Below are 26,205 nucleotides of genomic sequence, written 5' to 3'. Positions count from 1 at the left end.
CGTTATGAACTTTCCCATGGATATACTGCTAGTGCTACTAGTACTACTAGGCTTGCTAGTTCGGTACGTACCCATACCTTTTTTAGGCAACGGGTACGGTACCCAGTAGGCATCGGGTACGTACATGATGGATATATATGTATACCTAGACCTACCTACATAACACTGCTGCTAGTATGACACGATTTTCCGTTGAAAATGCGAAGTGGCTGTCATCTGGGTTTGGTCAGTACCAAAATAGCAAGTCCAGAACCTTAGTACGTACATTAGTGTTAGGTTTCGTAATGTGCTACTTAGTTCTTAGTGCATACACCCTGAGTCGAACAACAGTGAACACACTTTGGTGTGGTCGTACTTACTACTGGGGCCTTGGTCTGTACTAACGTATGGAATAGTTTTCGTAATAGCAATACAGTACCATAGGGCTGACATCAACATAAACCAAGGCCAATTATCTTTTATACAACCCTCATGATTATTTCCCAGATTCCCTGATATTTTCTCATTTCCAATCTGTCTCGTCTTCTTTGGCTTCATAATGGAAAATGTAATTGTACCGGAAACATCCACGGCAGGATGGATTTCCCAGCATTATGCTTTGCCGTGCATAGGCCGATAGAAAGTCAGAAGAATGGCAGATTTTTTGGAATAAATAAAAGCTTAATTATCTACTGAAACGGCTGCCGTAGGTATGCAAATATTCAGAGGGACCCTCCCTATATCATTACCTACTTGTAAGCCGTAGGTTTTTATCAAAACCACGACCTGACCACGACCTGACCACGACACAAGTTTAGATTTACCACGGTCTGTGCTAAATTTAACTAAATACCAGGTACCTGGATGTTCACACATTCAAAAAGTAAGTACTGCAGTATAAGGAAAGGCCGGAATCTAGTCAGTACAATGCTACTTCTAAATGTTCGCTTTTTCAACGGAAAATCGTGTCATAGCCATCAGCATGACAGCACTATTCCGAAGTGGGGACAAGGTCATCCATCTCTCCTGTCGTAGACTCCTTGGACGTAGAGCCTGTTCGCGCAGCAACTTATAATAAATTATATTATCACCATCTTTGTTCATTCGAGAGCAGAGTAATTCAGCCCGGGGTTTCATACATAATATTAATAAGCATTTTCTTCGATCAAACAAATTTATAATTGCGAATCGCACAAAACAGTTACAAGACAAACAACGCCAATAGCGACAACAATCATCTTCTTTCAAACAACTTTAATACAACGAGAAGCGTAGAGACTAAAGACACAAAAGAGCACAAGATCACAAAGCACGAATGTATAATATGTAGAAGATAGGCACTGAGTACTGAACAACAGACTTCTTCGTGGGGGGTGTAAACAAGTGTACGATATAGATTTCATAGGATGTGAGCATACAGTGAGATGGGTTTGTATACGATTCTTGGAATGATTTCGATCAGGGAAGGGGGATACGACGATGCTTCGAAGCAAGTGGTTGGGGAATGATGATGATGATAAAAAGATATTACAATGGATGGGGAGGGGGGAAGCATCGAAGGGCTATAAAAGACGACTTGAAAAATATACGGTCGTCGTTTGAGTCCAGTAGACATACGCTATTCAGACATTTTGAGAGACTATAAAACAAAAGCAAAACACAGAAGGGAGGAAGAACGAAGAAAAGGTATAGGGAATATAGGATGGACGAAAAAAAAAAGATGATAATGTAGAGAAATATAACAAATTTACGCATCAGCATATTCAAGAACATCCTCTGGGAAGTCGGGATGCTTGACGCCCTTGCTGCGGAGCATGCCCAAGAGCACGTTGGCGCGCTCCTTCCACTGCTCCTTCAGCCGCCTCTCTTCGTTGCGCGAGTTCTCCAGCTTCTGGAACTGCTCCAGCTTGCGCTTGCGGCTGCGGCGCGCAGCAACCGTATTTTGCCTGCGCTTGATCTCGATCAACTGCGCCTCGGTCGCGTCGGGCGGGATCTCCTCAAGCTGATCCTCCTCCTCCCCGAATGCCGTCGACCGCGAGCGCTTGCGCGCGAACACGGCCGGGAGCTCCTTGCGCGATGTCGCAGAGGGCGTCGTGTACTTGCGCGGCTGCGTCGGCGCGGACTCGTCGAGCAGGCTGTCGGGAGTGACGCCCTTGCGGATGCCAGTGGCCTTAGAGCGACGAGGCGCAGGATGGCTGGGTGCGACAGGAGGTTGAGCGGGGACGGTGACAGGGAGAGTAGTAGCCACGCTACTCGGTTCGAAGATGGGAACCGTCTCGAAGGTGTCGAAGGAATGGAGGGCTGGAGTGATGGGGGTCGCCGACGGCGAAATAGAGTAGAGTTCCTGCTGGAGAGTGGGCACGAAAGTCTCGACGGCCTTCGACTGAATCGAAACCTCAGGCTCTTCCAACATAGGGAACAAAGGCTCGTTCATAAAGTCGTCCATGACAGGGACGTTCTCGTCCTGGAAGAGTGGGGTGGTGAGGAACTCGTTGTAAGGAGTATCGAAGGAGGGCGAGCTGCCATAGTCGAGCTCAGGCAGGAGTGGGGAGGTAGACATAAAGGCGTCGAAGGTGTCCTGGTCGCGGAACTCAGGAGAAGACGCTGCGAAGACGGAACCGAAGAGATGAGTCACCGTGATTCCATAGCACGAAGCAGTATCCTTACCGATGATCGCGGCGATATCATTGAGCTGATCTTGAGTGATGAACTCAACGGGAGCGTCAAGCCCCGCCGCAGACGTGGACGACGTGGATGTAGACGCAGACATTGGTGGTGCGCTGGGGGCGACTTCTGGTGTTTCTGTCGGCTTGTTGTAAAGCATGTTAAGATAAGATTTGATCATAGAATCAGTGCTTGGTTGCTGGTAGACTGGAGCTGTATTGCGCGGTGTTGGGCGTGGTGCTGGTGGCAGTATCTGGGGGATTCCATAATGTGCTGCTAAATCCGTGGAGGATTGGAAGATGGTACTAGACGTCCGAGGACGACGAATTGGGTGAGTTAGGACATGGTGATGGAGGGGTTGAGAAAAACTCGAAACAGATGTTTCGGGTGGAGTTGACTGTTGACCAGAGGTACGAGTAACCGTAGACGAGGTGGAAGAAGCCGAGTTATTCACAAAGAGGTGAACATCTTGACTTGTGTATGTAGTGAGGTTGTTCTGGTGGACCGGAATTGCGACGGGGTGTGGGTTACTGGTCAATGTATTGGGCGAAGGCACCTCGGACGGTAGCCTTGAAAGCCTAGATGTGGATGGTATCAGTTCCTTGTCCAAATGATCATTGCTTGGCCCTGATGTGCGCCCGGAGGAAGAGGATAATTCATGGGCGCCCTGTGCAGGTAAGGAGAGCTGAGCCTCCCGCGCGGGGGATTCGCGGGGGTCCACCTCCATCTGATAAGCCTTGTTCAACGCTGTCGCCGGAGACGTGCTCACGGCCGACTCGTTCGCGGACATGGAAGTCGCAGATGCACAAGCCATTTGCATTTCTGACTCGAAAGTGCGTATACGTGTATGATACAATAAGCGAGTTATCGCTGTGGCACAAGGCAATTGCACACGTAGGCCAAAGTATCAGATTTGGAGAGGAAACTGTGACTCACAAATGCCTCAGTGGTGTGCTGAGGAGGGCTAGGGGGGACTGGACAGAGATGTGACTCCGGCCAAGTCGAGATGGGGGTTGGGGAAGAAAGAACGGGCTAACCATCGTCCTGACTCGATCCGGCTTATATACACCCGGCACAGCTTTTTTTTTCAGACTCAGCCAAAGTGCGGTGCCGCCCTGACAAATCTCCCCGCCCATCATTCTAATCCGTCTGCATAACCCTTCACCCAGCTGCGCTAAAGCTTCCACCTACTTGTCCCGTCTGCCCAGCGCAGTTCGCAGTCTCCAACGCCCACATTTCCATCCCCAATCTCCCTCAAAATTCGTGTTTTTTCTCTCTTTTTTCTGTGTATGACCCACCGTTTCTCAGACCGAGTCATATCGGTCCCTGTAACCATGCTGTACAGATGACACATTCATCCCCGCTATTCACGGCGTTCACATGGAAGGCATTTGATGGGCAACCCGACGTCTAACCCTTTTAGGCACACCCCGCCCCCCGAAGGGCGCCCAACACAGCCCCATGCCCTCCGCCCAGCGCCCACCTGACCCCCGCCCATCACACGAGGCGCGCTTCCCGCCTTCTTATGAGTTCGGCGTCGACAAATGCGGCAAGTCCGTACCTCTTCCCTGTCAATCTACCTCGTCCATGGGCGTAGGGCATCGGTAACATTACCGATGATATCCCGTGAAATCGGAAAACATTCCCCGTCCTCCTCAATGGGCGCCGGGCGGCAAAATTGCACTCGAATAGGAGCTCAAGCCAGCGATAATCAACCTCAACCTCCCCAGTGGTTACTCTTACTCAGTGTCATTTGTCAACGGATTTATGCCCCCGACGGCCCATTGTTCTGTTCAGAGTTTTCTTCGGCCTTTCCGCGATGTTATTGGACGCCCATACTTGGGTTGCATGCGTATGACGTCTTGTGCTCGTCGCCTGATCCGATATTTCGGGTGTTGCACTCTCGCGGAGACGTGCTGCTTTCTCATCCTTACCAATGGTCGTCGATAAGAATAGGCATCTTTAATATATTACCCCTCGCACTCTCCACACCGGCGTCGACAAGAGTTACGAGCGCTTCTCGGCGTTGTTCACAGCTTCCAACACATTCGCTACACAGCCATACCATTACCGGTCCTCTTTCAGTTCATAAGCCGTGAGTTCCTCTTCAAGCATCGATATCTGCGCACTTTCATTAAATACGCGCGCCAATTAATCTCCTTGTTCATCGCGAGAATCCCTTTGCAGGCGCTGGCGTCTAAATGTTCATCACGAGGTACCCTCCTTTTTATCATAAAGCACTATCAAGCTTTGCACAGCACCATTCCATTCCATTGTTTCCCCCCAACTAGAAGTCTCTCTGTGTATATTCTGGAAGTGCTGTGCACTTCATGCCGGACATTACGCAGCAAGTCGACATCGACCGCTTGACACTGGAATGATCGTGTACCATTGAAATGCACATGGCCTGTGCTCAGCCGTCCACAGGAGCCGCATATGTCATGTGTTCATACGTGGATGCCGTCGTGTCGTGGGTGGCGGGGTACTCCACAGATACACTGAAAAGGTAGACTGTTGCGCTGCACTCAGCACTTGCGCTCCGTCCACGTCCACGTCCACGTCCTCCGCAGTCAAGGCGATAGCAGCGCGGTGTGCTCCAGATCCGAAAAGCAAAGCTGCTCAGTCAAAGCACAGGGCCCCAGTTGAAAGATTTCTGCTCAGTGCAGCACTGGCGCTGACGCTGACATGCATAGATACGAAGCTGACAAACAACATCGGCCGGATTGCTGCGTATCGCGTATATAGAGTTGCCCAATCTACGGAACCACGGTAAACGCGCCGTACCGACTGCGACCGCTGCTCAAATGGCACTCCTTGAATACCCCTATCTCAGCGGTACAGACCTAGCACAAAGTTAAAAGCTGTAGTGCCCAACAGATAATAATCAAGGGTGAAAAGATAAGAGTTTGTGTCGAGGCTGCGCCGTACAGCCTGTTCTTCTGTAATCCAAATTCCGATGTATATGCAAGCAGACATTCCCCAGAGTGACAATTCAATTCCATGACGGTAACCCAGGTGCCTCCCCAGAGTGGTTGCAGTAGTCAGTCTCTTTTGATTATGAAGCCTGAGATGCCTGTAAAACCGACAGCCAAAGAGTTCACCCTTGTCCCTTGTCCCGTTGCATAATAGGTTTTCGTACTCGAGTGCGTGCAGATGTTAGTTTCCTGCGTTTCCGTGTTTCGCGTTTTGTCTCGCCGACGAGACCAGGAGTTGATAATCACCATCACAGAAAGAGAGTCACGAGTGCAATCTCAGAACGAGTAGTCACGAGCAGCCACTGTCCAGGCTCGATAGTCACGGTGCAAAGTCGGCGCACAATTGAGGAAAACACCAGCACAACGGAGAGACATCCATAAAGCACATATAGTCACTGAACTCGTAAGCCTCTGCGTCCCTAGATCAAGCTCGAGAAGAGAAAATGAAACAGAGCTTCCGAATGACCTGCTGACCAACGGACAGTACCGAACGAGAGCATATTTTTATGCCTAAGCACGATCCCTACTACGAGCTGCGACGAGAAAGGAGCCTTACAATCCCCAGCCAATCGCAGCGAATGAGGGCCCAAAAAACGGGGGCAATGGTGCGTTCTTCAGGACCTCAGACTGGGAATGATACGACAATTGATGAAAGTGAATGAATGGATTGGGAGACGGTCCAGAGGAGCGGGTGATGGGTAGGTGGGTAGGCGTGTTGGCCAATTACAGGTCGGACCGAGTTCTCCTAATAGCTCGGGACGTAAAGATTAGAGGATCCATCAACAAGGGAGGAAAACAACTTGAATAATTCAGGGCCGCGACGATCACAGTACGTATGTACCGATCTTATTGCCCAAAGTATGAGATGTATGTTATAAAAGGCAAATTATACAAAAGGAGCATACCTTTCTCTCGATGTAGGCGATTAGATTTAGAAGTCCAAAATCATCGTAGATAGATGGATGGCGAAATGAATAGATGGTAAATCCAACCCTGATTCCTATATAGACAAAAAAGTGAGAACAGAGACGTACCCAGTAACCCTGAATTGCTTTGATTGTTTTTGGAATGGTTAACCATCTCTTGATAACGATAGCACACCATTGTTCGACAAGTTTGTTCCGCGCTTGTCGCGAGACGAAGAAATTGCGAAGTTGCTTCAAGTAAAGCAATTGAAGATTTTCCGAGTACCATTGGAGACGAACGGTTAGAGAGTGATCACCAGTAGACGCTGATATAGCTGGACAGCGAGGAATATTAAAACCAAACCGGCGGCTGAAAGCTTGATTCCCGAAGAATTAAGATGTAAGTGCATGGGGAACACCACTTTGAAACCCGGAGCACTGAGGCGAATAGCGTAGGAGAAAATGCGCCTTTCCAGATTACAACGAAAGGGTTTGAGCCAAAGATGATGTCCCAGAACAAATGAACGTTGATAAACGCTATTTTCGAATAGCATCCAGGGTCGACAAGGAGTGTCAGGAGCCAGCGAAAACATGGGAGAATATATCCAAGATGTTATTTTCGGAGTAAAACCACGGACGAGGTCTATTTTCGAACATAGATTAGGTTGTTGGGAAAGAACCCTGGCGTCGACGAAAGGCGCATATATTTTGTTTATGGAAAGGATCCCTATCCGGAGAAGCTGAAACCCTACAAATGAATTGTCGAAACCTTTATCGAACCGATAGCGCTTATGACTTCTAGCACAAGTACCGCCGGTATGATTAACAAGTCGGTGACGATTGAAACGGAAAGGTAAAATTGAAGAGAGTTGACATTAGTTTAAGAAAAGACCGGCAGCGAGGGCATAATTGACGACAGGTTTCGATCAGGCCAGGGTCCACCGATTTCAAAAGGAGTTTTTGAGTCAAAGTTGCCAGTGAGATAAGGAGCAAGTTGTGCCGATCTAAATGATTGGGAGAAAGAGGTTCGTGTTGGCATCTTGGAATTATTCCATGCCACGGCAGTCGGCGCGAGAGGCTATGGTGCCAAACCGACTCCTGATGGAAAATAAACTCGGTCCTCCGCCCGTAAGATCAAGAGATGCTCCACCAACGCGACACTGAGTTGATACAGCTAAGTGACTATGAGAATGCACAAGAAAAATAGCAGAAAAGATAGGTTTCTCTCATTATCGAAGAGTTTAGGCTGTAGCGCAGATAAAGGAGGGGGAAAGGAGGGTTGAAATGCAGGGGGAGTCAGGAGTGGCCGCATGTTGGGCCGGTGTGTCTTATATACTCACCGGAGCCGCCCATGACTCATTCCCACAAGTGCAGGACGAACTTCCTTATCGGGACTGTTTGTGCCCCGATCCCGATCCGGCATTTGCCTCGTCAATGTCGTCACGTGCACAGATATCGCTTGGTTAGGGGCTGGATAGGGGTTTTCACTGGTCCTGTTCAGCCACGAGGATGACTCAAAATGTCGTTGGTAATTGTATCTTCCGTACAGACATCGTATATCAGCCGTTTAATCGATTTTCTTCTTTCTTAAGTTTTAAAGGCGTTAATGTGAGCATTTTCAAAAATTTAGTAATGGCAGATTGCGCGTACAATAGCACACAGACGGCCAGTTACGGCGGTGATCTAGAAGGGAACTGAAACTGATGATAGCAGTTAATGAGTCCCCGTTTGACAACAAATATTTTTTTGTTTGGAGGAACAGCTTGCTTGCCGATCTCGAAACTTCTGAACCCGCACGCAGTGTTGGTATAGACGGCCGCACGCCACTGGAAATTACGCCATATGCGTGTATCGCTTTCCTAAATCTAAGAAGATTGGAAAGAGGGTAAACATGCTTTTTGGAATATAAAATCACTCAGTGCGAGATGTCAAAATCTACAGCATGGGTAGATCAGTTAAGAAGGGAAAAAGCAGTTCTTGTGACAAACGTATATCTAACTCTTGTAATGACATCAAAGCAATCGCGCCGGGCCCATAGCATAATGATTTAAGTAAACTAAACTATAGATGGTTAACCTTTTGTTTGACAAGCTATCGCATAATTCAATATCACCTCAGTCAAAACGTATAAGAGTCTGAAAGAATGTTGCAGTGGAGATTTACAACTCTGTTAATCGCAACCCGTATTTGATCATGAACATTGTTCTTTACGACGTGCCATCCACTTCCCCTGGATATTCCATGTCCTTGAACACCTGGAGAACAAGGTTAGAGTTAGAGTTGTATTTTTTATTATTCTGATACTGATGCAACATCATAGGTACTGTCTTAATTACAAAGGGCTGCCTTTTATTACAGAGTGGGTGGAGTTCCCCCACTTGGAGAGCCTGTACGCGAAATTGGGTATTGTCCCAAAAGCTATGAAGGCAAACGGAAGCCCACACTACACGGTTCCAGTAATTTACGACCCCCTCACAAACAAGTCGATCTACGATTCCATGGCCATTGCCGAGTACCTCGATCAACAGTACTCCGATACCCCACAAATATTCCCACATAATACGATTGGCCTCGCACAGACATTTACAGAGGCCTTCATGTCATACATACCGCCCGCTCGCGAGCTTCTCATCTGGACGATCTTCGTTTGTCTGCGTCCACCCAGTATTCAATATTTTCGTGACGATATGGAGGCCAAGGTCGGCAAGAAATTGGAAGACCTCGTGCCTGATGACCAGCTTTCGGCACATATGACTGCGCTTCAAGGTGTTCTGGAAAAGATTAACAACTTGTATGCCAAGAATGCGGGGAAAGGGCCATTTATTATGGGAGAGGAACTTTCATGGGCTGATGTCGTGGTTGCCGGTTTCTTGATGTGTTTTAGAGTTTCTACCGGTGAAGACAGCCAGAAGTGGAAAGAGATTATCTCATGGCATGATGGAAGATGGACAGCTCTCATGGAAAACATGAGGAAGTATGAATAGTTACCTGTTTTAGACACTGTATTGTTAATCTATTGTCAATTATGTGCTCAAGACAGTGTACGATAACGTGTTTGATTGGGAAGATAAAGGAAGATGCTTCAATATCAGGTATCCGACGATCCCCCAGTGTTCTTGTATACTTCTATCAATGCAAATTAGCCATATCATAATACATAACCTGAATTACCTTCACGCAACCTTCAGGAAAGTTTGCGAGTAACGAAAGGACGCGCCGCGACTGAGTGGCGCCAAGCACGCGTGACCGTTTGATCTGTGTTGAAAAGCAAACAGGGCCCTTGTTTTTTGGCTATTCTAGTTACACCAATCTTTTCTTTTACTTTGCCCACATCAACCGATGCGCAACCCCTACTATGCACATGCACTCACACTCCCAACAGAACTGCTACGAGAGATTCTTTCTCATCTTCAACCCAACCATTCGAAATCCACCCTATATGCCTCGTCGTTAGTCAACAGCAGCATGTATCATCTCTCCAGAGAAATACTCTTTCGAGAGGTAACAGTAACCTACGGAATCTGCTCAGAAGCGAGCACCTCTCCTCTTAACTGTGCAACTATGGTGTCCACGCTCATCTCTATTCACGACCTCGCAGGAGGTGGTGGCACTGCTCTAAGGTTTTTTGATTTTCTACAACGCTTTCCACATCTTCGACCATATGTGCGAACGTTGAAACTAGAGTTTCTGGAAGAAGGTCGATGTATAAGTCCACACCATCATGTGTTATCTTTGGGACCAATACTGCGACTCTTGCGAAAGCTAGAAACTCTGTCTTTCTCCAAACTTGAGGGCACCGCGTCTGACGTGTACCACCACACTCAATTCCACCCCAGGACAGTAACTAACCTACTCGAGGCCTTTCTATCGCTGCCGTTCAACCTTTCACATCTTGATACACGTGGATTTGCTATATTTCCCTTATGTCTCGTGTTGCAGTGCCCTGCTGGACTCAAGAAGCTGTCTTTCACCCGCTTAGATATGGTGATGCCTTCTGGTGTATTCTATCAACGGCTTCGGGTAAACAGCCTGGATATTGGAACCTGTCTACCTGATTTCAATTCAGTAATTGACGTCTCTGTTTTAAGAGACTTGTGGATTTCTACGCTGCCCGAATTTTCAGTGACCACAGCGACCATGCAATCAATCATCAACGGGTGCAAGGATACACTAGAAAGCCTTGAAATATCGACCGAATGGTTCAAGCGAGGAAATACTGGTGTGTAACGGCCTCATTGGATAACGGCTGTCATTTGACAATTTCCTAGATGGTCTTCCGGTTTACCACCAGCAACTACATGAAATTGCCGCATGTTTTGACATCGAGAATCATACCGCCCTCCACCGCATTACACTATCGGTGACTTTTAGCCTAAAGGATGTCGAAGATCCCAACGATACCGAAAAACAGTACGATGGATTCTCTGCTTTAGCGAGGTCCCTTCGAGCAGGATTGCTGCGAGCAGCCTCAATTACGCTATCTGTCCGCATTCAACTGGTCGGAACTGATCCCAGAAGCAGCCTTTTCCATTCCCCAGAAAAATTTGTGATTCCAACTATGAAGATGGCCTTTATTCTCCATCATTTTTCTGTGGGGAAAAGGGTCCGGTTATTACTCCAAGAACTCAGGCACTACAAAACGCCGCAGGAGTCGCTTGTTCCGCTGGACAAATTCTGGATTCCCATTTTCACGTCTTTCGAAGAAGACCAGCTGTACTTTATTGACTACGTCCTGTAACATCTATGGCCCCGCTTTCTCCGGCAAGTGGTAGGCTATTTCGACAATAAGTATACTAAAATACTGATTTAACCTCCAGTATCATTTAATCCTCGATTGTAACTAACCTGTCCTGACCATCATCACTTCTGTGAATATATAGTAACCCACTATCATACTCCCTGGAACCAAACTGTACGTATTCTAATGGAATTTCATTTTTAATACCCTTGTGAGGCATCGTTCTAAACACTATATTCATCCCATGTACTCAGCATGTACGGCTACTGCATCCTCCACTCAACAGTAGTTGATACATACTGAATTTGATAAGGAGATCGCGAGCCTGGTTCCGCTGCTTTCCATCTGTTTTCCTCTTGAGAATAATACACAGCATTTATCCACTCCCAACCTGGCTCAAAGATACCATGGCCCATGTATCGATCCCTTGTAACAGAAACCTCTCCAAGGCTCCTCGATCCTGCGAGGAGAATTGACTTTTTGAGGAGGTCTTGCACTGTAGTTTCCAACTGGACGAACAAATTGTTATCTGGCATTTCATGGATCGAAAAACTCCAAGTACATACCTGATCACTGTTTGCCTCAACGGTTTGCATTTCAAGCTGGAGGTTTTTAAGTCTGCCAACATACTTGAAATTATCCATCCATGCGTGGTCCAAATTGATCATGCCGTTTATCTGAGGATCCCACTCGGTAGGACGAATGGTGATTCGGAGCCGTTTTGGTGCAATGTCTTTTAACTGACAGAACATTTGGAATTGCGGCGAGTTTAACCAATCCTTAGAGACGAAGAGACGGACATCCGTAATGGCAGCTCTCTGCTCGACGGTATATTTATGGAAGCACCAACTAAGGTCATCTCTGAGATACTTTTTCGTATCCGGATAGCCGCGTTCATTGAGCACGTCGCCGGATGCGTCCCAGAAAGTATGCGGGTTGACCGCGAGCGCGATGTCGTGCGCCTCCATGTACACGCGTTTGCAGGTGATCAAGAGGTCAGTGCATATGCGTTGGCGGTAGCGTGATGGCGGAGGCCGCGAGCGAAACGCGTGTTCGGGATACAGTCTTGTTTCGTCGTCGTATTGGCGCAATGCCAAACGGTATATTTCGAGGCGTATATTGTATGGTATGGAAAAGATTCTGCAGACAGACTGAGAATCTACTGAGTTGGTTAGCGTGGCAATCAGGCTGTGGATTACTGGTGGACTGGGATTGTCAGGAGCCGATTTGGATCGAGCCATTGTATGAGCTATAGCAATGAAATGTAAGAGGAAGACGGGGGCTACACATTTACAATATATATAAGGTGCGGTCGCCTTGGAGTTCTGGTGGGGTTGCCGAGCATCAAGACTAAGAATAGCGTACCACCGCATCTGTCCATGACTAGTTGGTATCGAGTTACAAGCCATTGAATCTAGGACGTGTTTCCAGTTTGTGTAGGAATAGAAAGCCCTGTGTGGGTTGATCGCTGAACGTGAACCCTCATGTCCATCGAGAAAGCTGCTTTCGTCGACAGGTTGCCTCGTCTTTCCCCAGGCCTGAGAAGATAATATTTCAAAGGGAGTTGATTTGGTACCAGCGATGTGTATGTATCATGTCGTCAATTTGCTATTATTTTTGCAGCCCCCGTTGGTCCTTTCAATTTCAAAGTGAACGCATTCTTCTACCGCCTGAGAGAAATGAACAGAAAAATTGCTTACTGCATGACAAATGCACTTCCGCACTTGAAAAAGAGTCGTTATATTGCATGCATTGCTTGATTATTAAAGTTTGATCGATAATTGGTAAGATAAGAAAAATAAATTACGAGTTCAGAGTGTGATCCTCAAACGCCTCCTCCGCTCTTTTCCACAGGAATGCTCATCCGACTGCGATGTTTTTTAGGTGAGGGAGCAACCAAGATCTCCTTTAGATTACCAGAAATCTACAGAAGACGAGAACAATAAGCATAAACAAATTGAACAGAAACACAAGAGACAAAAACAAAAACGCACCTCGATAAATTCATCAAAGTCGAACTCAGACTGCCCACGCATCCCAGCCTCGTTTAACACATAATCTAGCTCCTTTTTTGTGATTTTGCTGATCTCCGAATAGCTAGGCACAAGCTTCAGCACCTCGACCACCTCCTCCGCCTTCACCTTCTCCTCTCCATCGCCTACTGGCCTCGCTCGTCCAGCAAACGCACTTCGGAGCGCAGCCACCTCACCCGCCTCGAATTTGCTTCTCCCCGGGCCGAAGCTTTCCTTTGTCTCATGAACAGGCCAAAACACATTCCATACACCCGCGCCTGTCTTCCTCACCGACCACATCAAGTTCTCCCAGCGCCCACGCGGTATCGGCTCAGGTTTGTGCGCCGCCGCGAGCGCGGGAGAGATGCCCATACTACCCAAGAACTTGACCGCATCGTCGATCTGCTTCTTCCGCTGAGCGTACGTCCAATTGAGTTCCTGTGCCATGATGTCAACGACGGTGGGCAGAGCGTCGAGCGCGGCGCGCGCGTTCAGGAAGGAGAGCCGTGTGCGTCGTGCGAGAACGTCGATGGCGGTCTGAGCGTATTCGTGGCGTACGGCGTACCGCACCTCCGCGTCAATGACTGATTATATGCGCATGTATATCAGATTCATGACCTCCATGTCGCAATTGGGAAGGAAAATAACGTACAAGGATATTGGGGAGCCAGTCGCTTTCCGTGTAGAGGCCATGATTCGCCCGTCGGTTCGGCGAGCGAGCAGACTGTCCATGCGCGATCACCGTAGTTCTCCGAAAGATGCTTAGCTACAGCAGTTTCCAATCCGTACTACTCAGGCGAATAACAAGTGAGCGACGAAAACTTTGAAAGACTTGACATGTGATACCACTCACGGTCTGAATGAGCCCAATGAACATGTTACGACTCCAGCCATCGCTTCCAACAAGCCTCAGCTCTCTCGTAACACACCCATTCTTAACGCGTCCCTCTAAACCGAACGCCTTGATCGCAGTGTCGATGGTCTCTTCGGCCATTGCCCTATACTTCGTCCATTTTCCACCAGCGATGGTCAACAGCCCACTCTCACTGACATTAATCATATGATTGCGAACCAGGCCCTCGGTCTTCTCCGCATTCGGATCTCTCACCAATGGACGCAACCCACTCCACGCGCTCAGAACGTCCCCGCGGCGGACCTTGATATCCGGGGAGAGATAGCTGCGGACCTCCTCGAGGATCCATCGGATATCCTCTTCGGATGCCTCGGGATCGCGAGAGACGCGTGCGGGGGTATCAGTTGTGCCAGCGATGGTGTTGCCTTGCCAGGGGAGGAAAAAGATAACGCGCCCGTCGGAGGTGGAGGGATCTAGAAGACCCATCGTGCGAGGGGAATAATAGTTGGGGAGCGTGATGTGCACGCCGGAGGATGGCTGGACGATCGTTTCATGTGAAGGGTTGTCGAGAGCCAAGACTGAATCAGCGAAAGGGCCTGTCGCGTTAATAATACCCTACAATTGAGAGATTTAGTCTGCAGTACGACTGACACGAGGTAGATACTCACTTTGGCGCGAACGTTCCACTGTTCTCCAGTGAGGGTGTCCTTGACCTTTGCTCCGTTTAGTTTTCCGTTCGCGTCCTTGTGCAGTTGTGTGACTTCGCAATAGTTGGCCACAACAGCACCGGCCTTGACAGCGCTCATGATGAGAGCGATGTTCATGCGCGAGTCGTTATGTTGTCCTATCAATTACGTTAATTATTTCACCATATAAACCAAGGGAAGATATACCATCATAATAAACCAGTGCCCCAACCAGACCGTCGCTCTTAAGCATGGGGAAAGTCTCCAATGCCTTTCCTTTGCTCATGAGATACGAACTTTCCATGTTTTCCTTTCCAGCCAGAACGTCGTACATCTTGCAACCAGCCCAGTAGTAAGGGACTTGCCAGTACTTGTAAATGGGAAGCATGATAGGTAACATTTCAGAGAGATACGGGGCGATGTGGAGGAACGTGCGTCGTTCATGGAGAGCCTCGCGAACTAGTTTGTATTGGTCATAATCGAGTTCGAATACAGCTTTTTGTAGGTATCTGACACCTCCATGGACGAGCTTGGTTGATTTGGAAGAAGTTCCTGCTCGAACGTTAGAAATCGCCGCGGAGTTGGACTACACCGACGCACCAGCACTGAAATCGTCTCTTTCCACCAGCGCAACTTTCAACCCGCGACTGGCCGCATCTACAGCACAACCAGCACCCGTAGCGCCTCCTCCAATGATTAGCAAATCGAATTCCTCGCTCTGTGCATCTTGACCACCCTTGGTAAGTGTGGTGATCGCACCAGATGCTTTGAGCTTCGCCAACATTTCAGCTCTCGATGGTGGTGTCCATGGCGGAGGTGGTCGGCGAGTCTCCTTCGAAGGAACAGGATATGGTGGACCAGAATTCAGGTATACGAGACCGCCTCCGAAAAACAACGCTGTACCACCCGTGGCGTATGCAAGCGTGCGGCGAGAAAAAACTTTGCGCAGGATACCCATGTTGCAGTCAAGGACGTGCACAATGCGTCCTTGAGCACTAAGTACCTATATATGATAGATACACGATAAACAACCTATTAGTTTCCAAGTTAGTCGCAAATTTCCCATTCGCTCGCTGCATTGAACGTGCGTTGACGTACCAAAACTAGCCCTCAACAGCCTCGAGGTTCAACGTCCCTAAACGTGGTGGAAAACGCTCGTCTACCCTTTAAGCGTCTACTCGAGTATCCAGAGTCCCACAAAACGACCGGAAAACGAGAAAAGGAGGAAAAGGTTTGGAAAAGGATGCCATTACATTTTAAGCGTAGAGCCGCAAGAATGGTCCCGCCTCTTTTGGAACGGCCCGGAGCGGAGTTGATTCGTTCCGGCCGGATAGTGCACATGATCCGGAATGAACCTCATTTCACTTCGTTTTTTTTGCTTTTTCCAGCCAGCTTTTTCCAGGTATCTTGTATAGGATTTCTACTTCCCTGGAGATTTCAATTTAAATACCAGAGAGACCAATTTCTCGCGTTGTTACAGCTATTCGTTAAGTTTGCATATAATGGTCATTTGCTCATCGTGCGGTCAAATCGGAATGCAAACCTTCTCCGCAATCAATTTTATGACGCAGTGAACTAGATCCATGTGTACAACATTCTATGACGTCAAATAACATTAACCTGTGAGTGCATTGAAATGTAGCCAAGGTACTTGGTGCATAACGCGAACGCCTCGCGTTTCAGGTATCGTTCAAGGAATGTAATACGTTAGCTCTGAAGCGTTTTGTAAAGCTAATTTATGAAATTCAATTGAAACCAACTACAGTACTAAATATTACAGCGTTCCGATTATATGGGTATAGTACATAGTGCCAAATCCGAAAAGAAAGAGAACTGGTTTACGAAATGGTGATCTTCTTGGGCGCTAGCTCGGGTGCCGACTTGGGGAAAGTGACAGTCAAAACACCGTTACTAACAGACGCAGTGATTTCTTCGTCCTAAAACCCAACCAATAATGTCAGAAACTACACCCAACCAAGCCAAATAAAGCTCAACATACCTTGACACCCTGAGGTAACTGCAAAGTCCTCGAATACTTTCCGAACCGGCGCTCCCTGACGGCGTAGCCGTTTTCGTCGTGCTCGGATGACTGCTTCGTCTCCGCTGAGACGGTGAGTTTGCCGTTGTGCACCTCGATTTGGATGTCCTCCTTCGTCACGCCGGGGAACTCGAATGAGGCCGTGACGAGGTTTTTGTCTTTATCTTCGTGGAGGTCCATTCTATTGAGAGGCGATGGTCAGTATCATTTAGTTATAATATGTGGCGAAGCACTGTACCTTGGTTTAAAGGACCTTACGGCGCCATCGACCTCGCGTTGGTCTTGGTGGTTTCTCCTCGATTGACGCGGGCCGGAGAAAGCTTCTTCGAAGAAGCGGTCAATGTCGTAGTAGGGCTCGTAGAAGAAGACGTTTGACATATTGATATGTTTGACTGTGATTCGAGAGCAGGAAGAATGTTTGTGTGTTTGTGTTTTTTGGAGAGAGGACTGTGAACCTGACCCCCCTCTTATACCTGTTCATCTGTCCCTTGTGACCTTGGATCTACAATGTTCTACAAATGTTTTAGACGCTCAGATGCTCCGGGCTTGTACTCGCGAGTCATAGAAGGTTCGAGAATGATTCCAAATCGGGAAGCTGTAGGCGCGCGACTACCGCGACGGCTCTTTGTCTTCCTCATTCAAGGGTGCGAGAGAATTGTTGCTAGAGAATCTCAGAGAAAATAAATGTATTACGAGACAAAGTATGGATCCACCAGTTGGCAGTTTCTGAGCACGATGATAAATCTCATCGTTCCCAGACTCTGACGATACCTGAGTACCTGTGCGCCGTTTCCTTTTTTGGAAAGCGTCGTTTCTCGAATTTTCTGGCATTTGCCGAAGGCTGCGAGGACTTCATTGATCTAAGATGACATGCGCAAGTCGTGTCCACGCAAGCCCCCTCTGAGAGGTATAAATACAGGACTCATCCAGGACCCAATTCCTCAGATCAAAACAAAAAATCACTTAATATCTCAACGACTCTTGTCCTTTGCCTTCAAACCCATCTCTAACTCAACAACCTCATCGAGATGTCGAGCGTCTTCTTCTACGAGCCTTACTACGACATCGACCGCTTCTTCGAGGAAGCTTTCTCTGGACCTCGTCAACAAAGACGAAACTCCAACAATGGGAACCAGAGGAATATCGATGGTGCTGTGAGGTCGCTCAAGCCAAGGTATGTTCTGAATCTCGACCTGTTGGATCGCAAGCTCGATTCTGACCTTCTCTCTATTTCACAGGATGGACCTCCATGAAAACAGCGAGAAGAATCTCGTCACAGCGTCGTTCGAATTCCCTGGAGCGACGAAAGATGACATACAGATCGAAGTGCATAACGGCAAGCTTACCGTCTCGGCTGAGACGAAGCAGTCCACCGATCACGACGAGAACGGCTATGCAGTGCGCGAGAGACGATTCGGAAAGTACTCGCGTACTCTACAGCTGCCTCAGGGTGTAAAGGTCAGTAAATATCTCTTGGAAAAGATTTTGTTAGACAATGCTAACTATGTTACTCAGGACGGGGAGATCTCTGCGGCGATGAATAATGGCGTTCTTACCATTACCTTCCCCAAGTCTGCACCTGAACTGGCGCCAAAGAAAATCACAATTTCATAAACTACCGACAACATTCGCTAACCTCGGTCTACACCATCTGTACAACCACCCTTGCATTGAACAGTTATCTTATACCCAAAATATGTAATAGTAGTGAAATAATAATTCGATTCCGTGTTTAAAATGTAATAAATATACAGCCTGTAAAACAATAGGTATCATCTTCTCCTTGCTGCCTTCTTCACTGCATCGAGAATATCAGTTGAATTGGCTCTCCATCCGAAAACCTGTGCATTAAAGTCGACCATCTGAGTTGCACCAATTGGAGAAGTCGTCGCTGCGATATCATCCACAAGGATAACATCATAACCCTTGTAGTACGAGCTAGATCAAACATATGTTAAATTAGGTTTGCCATGGAAAATTTTGCCTCGTAGACTCACTCAACCAAGGTCCCCCAGACGCATTGGTCAATGTTGACTCCTCCAAAGAAGAGCGTGGTCATGCTGTTGTCCTCAAGCCATGTCTGCATAGGCGTTCCTGGACCCCACATTCCGGACAGCCGATCTGTCTAGATTCGTGAGCGAATGGACCCAATGACCTCTAAATTCACTCACTCTTGTTGAAATACAAGTCAGTCCCGTTAGCTACACCTTGAAGTTGTTCATTCAGAAGAGCACCCCAACTATCGAACAGCTTGATGTGAGAAACCCGAAGGACAAGAAGTCAAAAGCAAAGTGGCGTACGGTTGAGCATTCCAGCTTCCACGCATGAGCTTTCTGCCCACTGCAATCGTCTGGTTTCCTCCCTGAATTTTGTCCGTCATAGGGATCGACGGATCCGACTTCGGAACGACAATTGAGCCCATGTCGCTGCCGAATGATGTAACGGATGTTCCGTCAGTCGTGAAGCCGTTGATGAGCGCCGGAGGCATGTTGATCACTGATAAAATATACCCGTAAGATGAAAGAGATATGTAGCATTCAGGAGAGTATACGCACAGTCATTTTCCGTCAGGCCCCAGTTTGTCCAGAGAACAGGCATACCAGCGTTTCTGAAGGCGTGAATCATGTTAACAGTCGTTGCTGTATTAATCCATATTTGTTAGTAAAAGGAAGAAATGTTTGACGTTGTAGAATGCACTTACGAACAACATCCCTCCCTAGTGGGTTTCCTCCTAGGCTTTCGTGTAGGAAGAAATTTTGCATGTCGATGATAACCAAAGCAGTTTTATTTGGTTGAATCATAATTGGCCCGTTCTTTGGAATAGGCAGCGTAATCGCGTTTGTCTTGTTTCCTCGAGTTAACTATTGGGAATTTCAGTCAGCTTGGGACCCTCTATGGTGATCATCGATAAAAATGCACGTACGTCCCAGCCTGATGAAAGCTTAGTCCAGGAGTTGAGGACGTTCCCGAAGACCATACGGTCGTTGGAGACTCCCGTTTGAGATAAAACAGCAGGTGCAAGGCTGAGAGAGAGAGAGAAAGCGGTTGTGAACTTCATGTTTGTAGAACTGCTGAGGATGCTAGAACCGCATTGTATTTACCCGCATTTTATACCCTACAAAGATTAAGGAAATGTATTTTTCAATGATGATTTCAAACACGAAGCATAGCATCTGCTGAGACTCAGCACTGATACCGCCCACCCTTAGACCACAGTAGCGGTAAGAGTGATTACTCTCACCATATCGAAAATATGATCATATCTCGAGGTATTTCAGATTATCAGAATCAAAGGGCGCATCAAGAAAAGAGTACGCACCTAAGGCGCAAGGGATGATCATGGTATAGGTATATCACGTTTCACAAGCATTCACAGTGTTTAATTTGGTATTGGACTCACCGAAAAAGGTAAATCTGTTTATAACGCCATACGAACCCTGTCCAAAACTTCCCACCTTCATTTAGCAAGAAATTTCAGGGGTTTTTTCTCTTCCGACAGGCAGATTCTCGGACTGAATGTGTTTAGTTACCCAGCCCAAAGGGTCGATAAACAATCCAACGGTAGAAACGAGAACAAGTCGTAGGTACTGTGTTTGCATATACCGAGCACATGTCAGCGCTGCAACTTGAATTATAACACTAAGAAAATGGACCTAAATAAGGCAGCAGATTTGCACATCAATTGAAGCCACACAGCCGCCACAAACAAGACTGGTGGTATAACTCTCCAAACTTAGAATGGTGCAGTGTTGAGGGTCCTCATACTGTTGGCCTCAAAGTCTGAGAAAAACCTCAACTTGGATGAGATACAGTAACTGGTAAATGATGCATCCTCGGTTTTGCAAACATCTACACATGGTGTTGGGGTAAAATTAAGCTGATCCAGGTCCCGAGATGTCGATGTATGGAGTTCAATCAATATCTTGGGCGCGCGAAGCTCGTTCCATTGATTCATAAAGGCAACGCGCGTTCAGCACCGTTTACAGAGTCAACAATTTGTATAACCATTCATAATACTAGACATACTATACTGTACCATATCTTATTCCAACGATGAATAGCATGTTAAATTCACAAGAGATTTGATATATACACGGCCCGAAAAGTAGACATTCAAAAGTATACACTATTTCTGCTTAGCAGCTTTTTTCAAAGCACCCAAAATATCAGTCGAATTTGCTCTCCATCCATTGAGCTGCGCATTAAAGTCCACCATCTGGGTTGCACCGATCGGGGAGGTCGTCGCTGAGATATCGTCCATGAGGATAACATCATAACCTTTATAGAATGAGCTAGAGTAAGCAGGTGTTAGAATAGATTATCAGGGAACATTCTCGAGATATACACACTCGAGCAGGGTTCCCCAAACACATTGATCGATGTTGACCCCTCCGAAGAAGAGCGTGGTCATGCTGTTATCCTGGAGCCATGTCTGCATAGGTGTTCCTGCACCCCACATTCCGGACAATCGATCTATCAATCACAGTAGCGTGAGTAATTGTACCCAGGCTTGGAATAATTATCTCACTTTTATTGAAGTAAAAGTCGGTCCCTTTTGCTACACCTTGAACTTGTTCATTCAGAAGAGCGCCCCAGCTATTCGACAGTTAGAACTGAGAAAACCAAAAACGTGAAAGGAAAAAATGCGTACGGCTGAGCATTCCAGCTGCCGCGCATGAGCTTCCTGCCTACAGCAATTGTCTGGTTGCCCCCTTGAGTCTTAGATGTTGCAGGAATTGAAGGATCAGATTTAGGAACGACAATTGAACCCATGTCACTGCCAAATGATTTCACAGACGTTCCATCGCTTGTGAATCCGTTAATGAACGAGGGAGGCATGTTGATCACTGATAAAAATACTCATATGACGAAAGGGATGATATAAAATGATGAAAATACACGCACAATCAAACTCCGTCAGACCCCAGTTTGTCCAGAGAACAGGCATACCGGCGTTTCTGAACGCGTGGATCATGTCAACGGTTGTTGCTATATTAATGCACATTTATATAACGCAAAATTCTTGATGTGGTGAAATTTACTTACGCACGATAGCCCTTCCAAGTGGGTCACCTCCTAAGCTTTCGTGCAGGAAGAAATTCTGCATATCGATGATGACCAAAGCTGTTTTATTTGGTTGGATGACAATGGGCCCATTCTTTGGCATAGGAAGCGTGATTGCATTGGCTTTGTTTCCGCGAGTTAACTATCAGAAATATCAATCAGATGCGGTCCTTCTGAGATGTTAATTGAAATGGGAATAAACGTACGTCCCAACCTGGCGAAAGCTTGGTCCAAAAGTTGAAGACATTTCCAAAGACCTTCGGGTCATCGGACACGCCAGACTGAGACAAAACAGTAGGCGCAAGACTCAGCCACAGTGACGATGCAATTGTGAGCTTCATGATTGTAGAAAAGATGCGAGAACTGCCTTCATCATACAGTTTTTTATACCCCACAAAAAGTAAAAATAAGCACAATTCAAAGATGAGTTCCAACGCGAAGCATAGTGTCTGGAGCCCAGAGCTGATAACACTCAGCCTTAGAGCACACGGTAGGAGTGATTAATTACTCACTGGCGTCGCAACTCTTGAATAGATAAGTGGAAGTCTGCGATAAAATTCTCACCCTATCGTGAAATACTCGTCATATGATGATTTTCGAAACCCCACACACACGTAGAGGTTCTTCGGATAATCAGAATCAATAGCTGCATCAAGGGGAGAGTACACGCCAGAAATAAGCTGCGGCCCTCGTATCATGTCTTCTTCAGGACGGTCCGGGCCTCGTTCCGATAGCGGCAGTGTCTGTGCTTTGATTCACAAATATGAAAATGCAGTTTTTCGTCCAATGAGATGTACTGGCGTTAGCAGTGATGATGATAATCGCTTCATAGGCCTGTCTTGATCTCAGTGCATCGGACTCAGTCACGTATTGTGCTCTCCGGACATGTTGGTGTTCTAAATCCTAGTTTGTAAATTATGTTCTATTAGTAGGTGATAATAACAAAAAATCATGGGCACCAGGCAGAAAATGGGTATATTGGACAAACGGAAAACCAGGATAGGTGAATCAAGCTGAACGTCCATGACAAACTTACTTCTTTCAACGTTCCGAATGAATCCGACTCTTTGCCCCTGAGGCACTGTGAGAAAAAATGACAAATCGATGGCGACCCCGGTCGGAGTCACCCGGTCGGATGTTCACAAAGTCACTCTAGGTAACTTGTCCGACTTCCAGCGTTTTGCCTACTGGGCCCATAACCCACGTTCGGTCAGAGTAGCGTTTTGCCTACATCGTAGAGGCTGATTCTGCTACAGGGTATGCGAAGTACAGAAAATGCTCATCAATAGTCTGAGCTCTTAAATGTGCATTGTCGCCGAACTTTGTTATTTTCTCTGCCAGGCTACGTTGGGGACTATAATGACGAACAACGGCAATGGCGATTCGCATCGACAAGAAGTATAACATTTCGAGGTCTGTCCAGTCGTGGAACCGGGTCGTTGCTTAGGAGTCCTTTTAGGAGAATGGTACGTAGTGCTGAAAACAATGTGACGTTTGGGCTCGCCAACTAACCCCTGAACTCCTGTCTTCCGCGTTCATCCGCAGGGTTTAATCATCATTCGGGTTTAAATCAACTCACTTGGCTTCTTCTAATCATTGTTAGTGTCAACATTTAACTGGGAACAAGCTGCCAGAACAGGTGACCAATCTTTTACTTTCTACAGGCTGACAGTGACACTACATCGCGTCACTACCTCCTGGTTGGGTATAAGCAAGCCAGTGCATAATCAACGCCCTCGGCACACTTTATAATCCTACCTTGTTGCTTAATTTTCCGACACAAAACAGTCCAATCCAATTGTCTATTTTCATTCTTCCAGCGCCGGGTCATCCAGGATACTCAGAGGTCATGGACGCACCTCAGGGCCAAAAAGAGTTTAGCTCCACAACTCATTTGGGGTGCCTTCTTGATTCCGCGAGATAATCGGGCATGTTTTCATTCTATTGGCTGGTAAGTAAGTGTTTCATTCGTCTAGTTGACATTGTTATAATTGAATGTGAAGCTAACTGAAGTTAATATAGGTTCTTGTACGTCCGCTGACTTGACTTAGGGCAGTGACTTCTCGTTCTCCTATATAAATGCCTTTGATTGTCCATCTAAACCAAAACATCATGACCGCAGTTCACGGGTGGCACCGAGGGGAACAACTAGCTCGACGAAAGTTTGGCGTCGACAAAATCGCATCTGTTGCAACACTCTATACTCATATTCGCGCTGATGTCCCCGAACAACATTCCGCCTTCTACTGCTCAAGCATCCAGTTCCTTCCAGTTTGCATTCTTGACGATGCTCAGCGACCATGGGTCTCTATCCTCGCATCAACGGATGGCGAGGTTGGATTCGTCAAGTACCCTAAACACAATACTCTCACTATCGACGCTAAACCATGGCCTGGCGATCCTTTTCATCGGTATTTGAGCAATATGAATTGCAAGGGAAGATCCAATCTCATTGGAGGATTGGGCATTGAGGTCTCCACTCGCAAAAGGAATAAATTTGCCGGACATATGACCAAGATCGAAACAAATAAAGACGACATACATATTGAACTTGAAGCCAATCAGGCAGTGGGGTGCGTCTTAATTGTGATAGAAAGATTGAATCATGCTAATATCATGTGCAGACATTGTCCAAAGTATATCACCCTGCGAGACCTCCTTCCCCACCCAAAAACGTCGTGCTTCCTCGAAGAAGATAGGCCTCGCCTACTGCAGGACGACAAATTATCACAAAATGCTATCGATTTTATTCTTGGAGCAGATACTGTGTTTCTAGGAACGACGTATAGTGCGATGGAAGAAGAGTCGGCACTGTATCCGTCTCACCTTGGATTAAATCACCGTGGCGGAAGGCCAGGCTTCATCCGTGTAAAGCCTTCGGATGGTCGTACCGTGGTTCTCCCTGACTTCAAAGGTAAGTTTCATCTCCACGGTTCACAAGAATGTGCTTTGAGGTCTTCTCGCAGGCGCAAATTATTTAAATTCCCTCGGGAATATCGAGGCGACTCCATTTGCCGCAATGGCATTTGTGTCGTTCGCCACTGGTGACATTCTGTATCTGACGGGAAATGCTAGGAATCTGCATGGCGATGAAGCGCGAGCCATTATGCCTCTTCAAGAGATATTAACCGAAATTTATGTCACCGGTTATACACTCGTCCGTGATGCTCTTCCAGTGCGTCAGGATCCGGCGGTTAAGGTTGAAATCAGTCCTTACAGTCCCGCCGCTCGCTTCTTGGCCGAGGAAGTTCATGAAGGGCAATCTGTGCAAGAACTCGAACGCCCCACAGCATTGCTAACTCGCATCATTGTCCACACTCCTACTCTTGCCACATTCGAGTGGGAAGCGTCGTCCCCTCTTCATTACAAGCCAGGCCAATCGGCTATCTTGGTGTTTAGTCCATCCTTCGTTAACTCCCATTTGTCAATTGAGGGAGAAGGAGACTCTAAAGAAGAGTTCATTAGGACGTGGACGATTTCAAACGCATCAGAGACAGAAACACCATTATTTTCACTCACTATGCGGGAAAAACCTGGGGGAAAGGTTACAGGTGCTCTTTTTGACCTTGCTCGGAAGTTGTCTGCGAAGGGTCAGGCCGAAATTCTCGATAACTCACGATCTCTAGACTTGAGAGCCACTATAACAGGCATTAGTGGGGAGTTTGTACTTCCTCAAATCAAGCCCAACCTCCCTGTCGTCATCGGCACGAAAGAAATTAAACACATTTTTTGGATCGCAGGAGGCATTGGCATCACTCCTTTCATCGCAATGTTAGCTGCATTGTCCGATATGACCTATCACCCGCTTTGCAACATCACTCTTATGATCTCTGCTCGGGAACCGGACGTCATGTTGTCGCTAGTTTCAAAGGCGATAAATGGGCACTCCTTTCCTCCTTACTTGTCTATCCATATTTTTACCAGTGACAAGATTGCTAATCTGCACCCGGAGTTGAAGTTCTGTGTTCACACTGGACGCATTCCCGCTACCTTTTTCGAGGATAGAAAGGATTGCCTGACCGCGGATGGGACAGAAATATATTTGTGTGGCTCAGGGCCATTTGAGGAATCTGTTTTGAATTCGTTGGGTCGTATTGGCACTGACCTTGGGCGTATTCATCGAGAAGGATTCGCATATTAAGACAACTTCCATCAGCCTTCATTATTTTCATATTGTCTGCCCCTAAATATGCATTTACAAAGTGTATATAAATATCTGTTGTATTTTATACATTGTATATGCCACCAACCAGTTGGAATTTACTTGAAGAGTGAAAGAAAAAAAAAGATT

The 26,205-nt window shown here is 47.0% G+C and overlaps 10 protein-coding genes across 10 annotated transcripts; 4 read left to right on the top strand and 6 right to left on the bottom strand.

The window, feature by feature from the left end:
- Positions 1-1,726: 1,726 nt before the first annotated feature.
- Positions 1,727-3,433, bottom strand: JR316_0007425 (uncharacterized protein; the record flags this gene model as incomplete). Its single annotated transcript, XM_047893167.1, has 1 exon — positions 1,727-3,433. One exon carries the CDS (start codon positions 3,431-3,433, stop codon positions 1,727-1,729), a length of 1,707 nt encoding a protein of 568 aa, XP_047748449.1.
- Positions 3,434-8,716: 5,283 nt separating this feature from the next.
- Positions 8,717-9,507, top strand: JR316_0007424 (Glutathione S-transferase-like protein ustS; the record flags this gene model as incomplete). Its single annotated transcript, XM_047893166.1, has 2 exons — positions 8,717-8,790; positions 8,844-9,507. 2 exons carry the CDS (start codon positions 8,717-8,719, stop codon positions 9,505-9,507), a joined length of 738 nt encoding a protein of 245 aa, XP_047748448.1.
- Positions 9,508-9,862: 355 nt separating this feature from the next.
- Positions 9,863-11,261, top strand: JR316_0007423 (uncharacterized protein; the record flags this gene model as incomplete). Its single annotated transcript, XM_047893165.1, has 2 exons — positions 9,863-10,742; positions 10,792-11,261. 2 exons carry the CDS (start codon positions 9,863-9,865, stop codon positions 11,259-11,261), a joined length of 1,350 nt encoding a protein of 449 aa, XP_047748447.1.
- Positions 11,262-11,524: 263 nt separating this feature from the next.
- JR316_0007422 (uncharacterized protein) lies at positions 11,525-12,502 on the bottom strand (the record flags this gene model as incomplete). Its single annotated transcript, XM_047893164.1, has 2 exons — positions 11,525-11,770; positions 11,828-12,502. The coding sequence occupies 2 exons, from the start codon at positions 12,500-12,502 to the stop codon at positions 11,525-11,527; spliced, it is 921 nt and encodes a 306-aa protein (XP_047748446.1).
- A 584-nt stretch (positions 12,503-13,086) lies between these two features.
- On the bottom strand, positions 13,087-15,770 carry JR316_0007421 (putative glycerol-3-phosphate dehydrogenase, mitochondrial; the record flags this gene model as incomplete). Its single annotated transcript, XM_047893163.1, has 7 exons — positions 13,087-13,185; positions 13,256-13,857; positions 13,926-14,061; positions 14,127-14,741; positions 14,795-14,970; positions 15,020-15,364; positions 15,413-15,770. The coding sequence occupies 7 exons, from the start codon at positions 15,768-15,770 to the stop codon at positions 13,087-13,089; spliced, it is 2,331 nt and encodes a 776-aa protein (XP_047748445.1).
- An 880-nt stretch (positions 15,771-16,650) lies between these two features.
- On the bottom strand, positions 16,651-17,228 carry JR316_0007420 (Heat shock protein 16; the record flags this gene model as incomplete). The annotated part of the gene is made up of 3 exons (XM_047893162.1): positions 16,651-16,749; positions 16,812-17,031; positions 17,089-17,228. The coding sequence occupies 3 exons, from the start codon at positions 17,226-17,228 to the stop codon at positions 16,651-16,653; spliced, it is 459 nt and encodes a 152-aa protein (XP_047748444.1).
- A 650-nt stretch (positions 17,229-17,878) lies between these two features.
- JR316_0007419 (Heat shock protein 16) lies at positions 17,879-18,464 on the top strand (the record flags this gene model as incomplete). The annotated part of the gene is made up of 3 exons (XM_047893161.1): positions 17,879-18,024; positions 18,089-18,308; positions 18,366-18,464. 3 exons carry the CDS (start codon positions 17,879-17,881, stop codon positions 18,462-18,464), a joined length of 465 nt encoding a protein of 154 aa, XP_047748443.1.
- Positions 18,465-18,622: 158 nt separating this feature from the next.
- On the bottom strand, positions 18,623-19,908 carry JR316_0007418 (Ureidoacrylate amidohydrolase RutB; the record flags this gene model as incomplete). The annotated part of the gene is made up of 7 exons (XM_047893160.1): positions 18,623-18,788; positions 18,848-18,971; positions 19,022-19,089; positions 19,151-19,346; positions 19,406-19,489; positions 19,552-19,711; positions 19,774-19,908. The coding sequence occupies 7 exons, from the start codon at positions 19,906-19,908 to the stop codon at positions 18,623-18,625; spliced, it is 933 nt and encodes a 310-aa protein (XP_047748442.1).
- Positions 19,909-20,976: 1,068 nt separating this feature from the next.
- Positions 20,977-22,255, bottom strand: JR316_0007417 (Ureidoacrylate amidohydrolase RutB; the record flags this gene model as incomplete). Its single annotated transcript, XM_047893159.1, has 7 exons — positions 20,977-21,142; positions 21,200-21,323; positions 21,379-21,446; positions 21,502-21,697; positions 21,756-21,839; positions 21,897-22,056; positions 22,121-22,255. 7 exons carry the CDS (start codon positions 22,253-22,255, stop codon positions 20,977-20,979), a joined length of 933 nt encoding a protein of 310 aa, XP_047748441.1.
- Positions 22,256-24,026: 1,771 nt separating this feature from the next.
- JR316_0007416 (uncharacterized protein) lies at positions 24,027-26,055 on the top strand (the record flags this gene model as incomplete). The annotated part of the gene is made up of 3 exons (XM_047893158.1): positions 24,027-24,487; positions 24,539-24,828; positions 24,881-26,055. The coding sequence occupies 3 exons, from the start codon at positions 24,027-24,029 to the stop codon at positions 26,053-26,055; spliced, it is 1,926 nt and encodes a 641-aa protein (XP_047748440.1).
- Positions 26,056-26,205: the final 150 nt, after the last annotated feature.

The sequence above is a fragment of the Psilocybe cubensis genome, chromosome 6, assembly GCF_017499595.1.
Source record: "Psilocybe cubensis strain MGC-MH-2018 chromosome 6, whole genome shotgun sequence".
NCBI lineage: Eukaryota > Fungi > Basidiomycota > Agaricomycetes > Agaricales > Agrocybaceae > Psilocybe > Psilocybe cubensis.
This window is presented reverse-complemented; position numbering and strand designations above follow the sequence as displayed.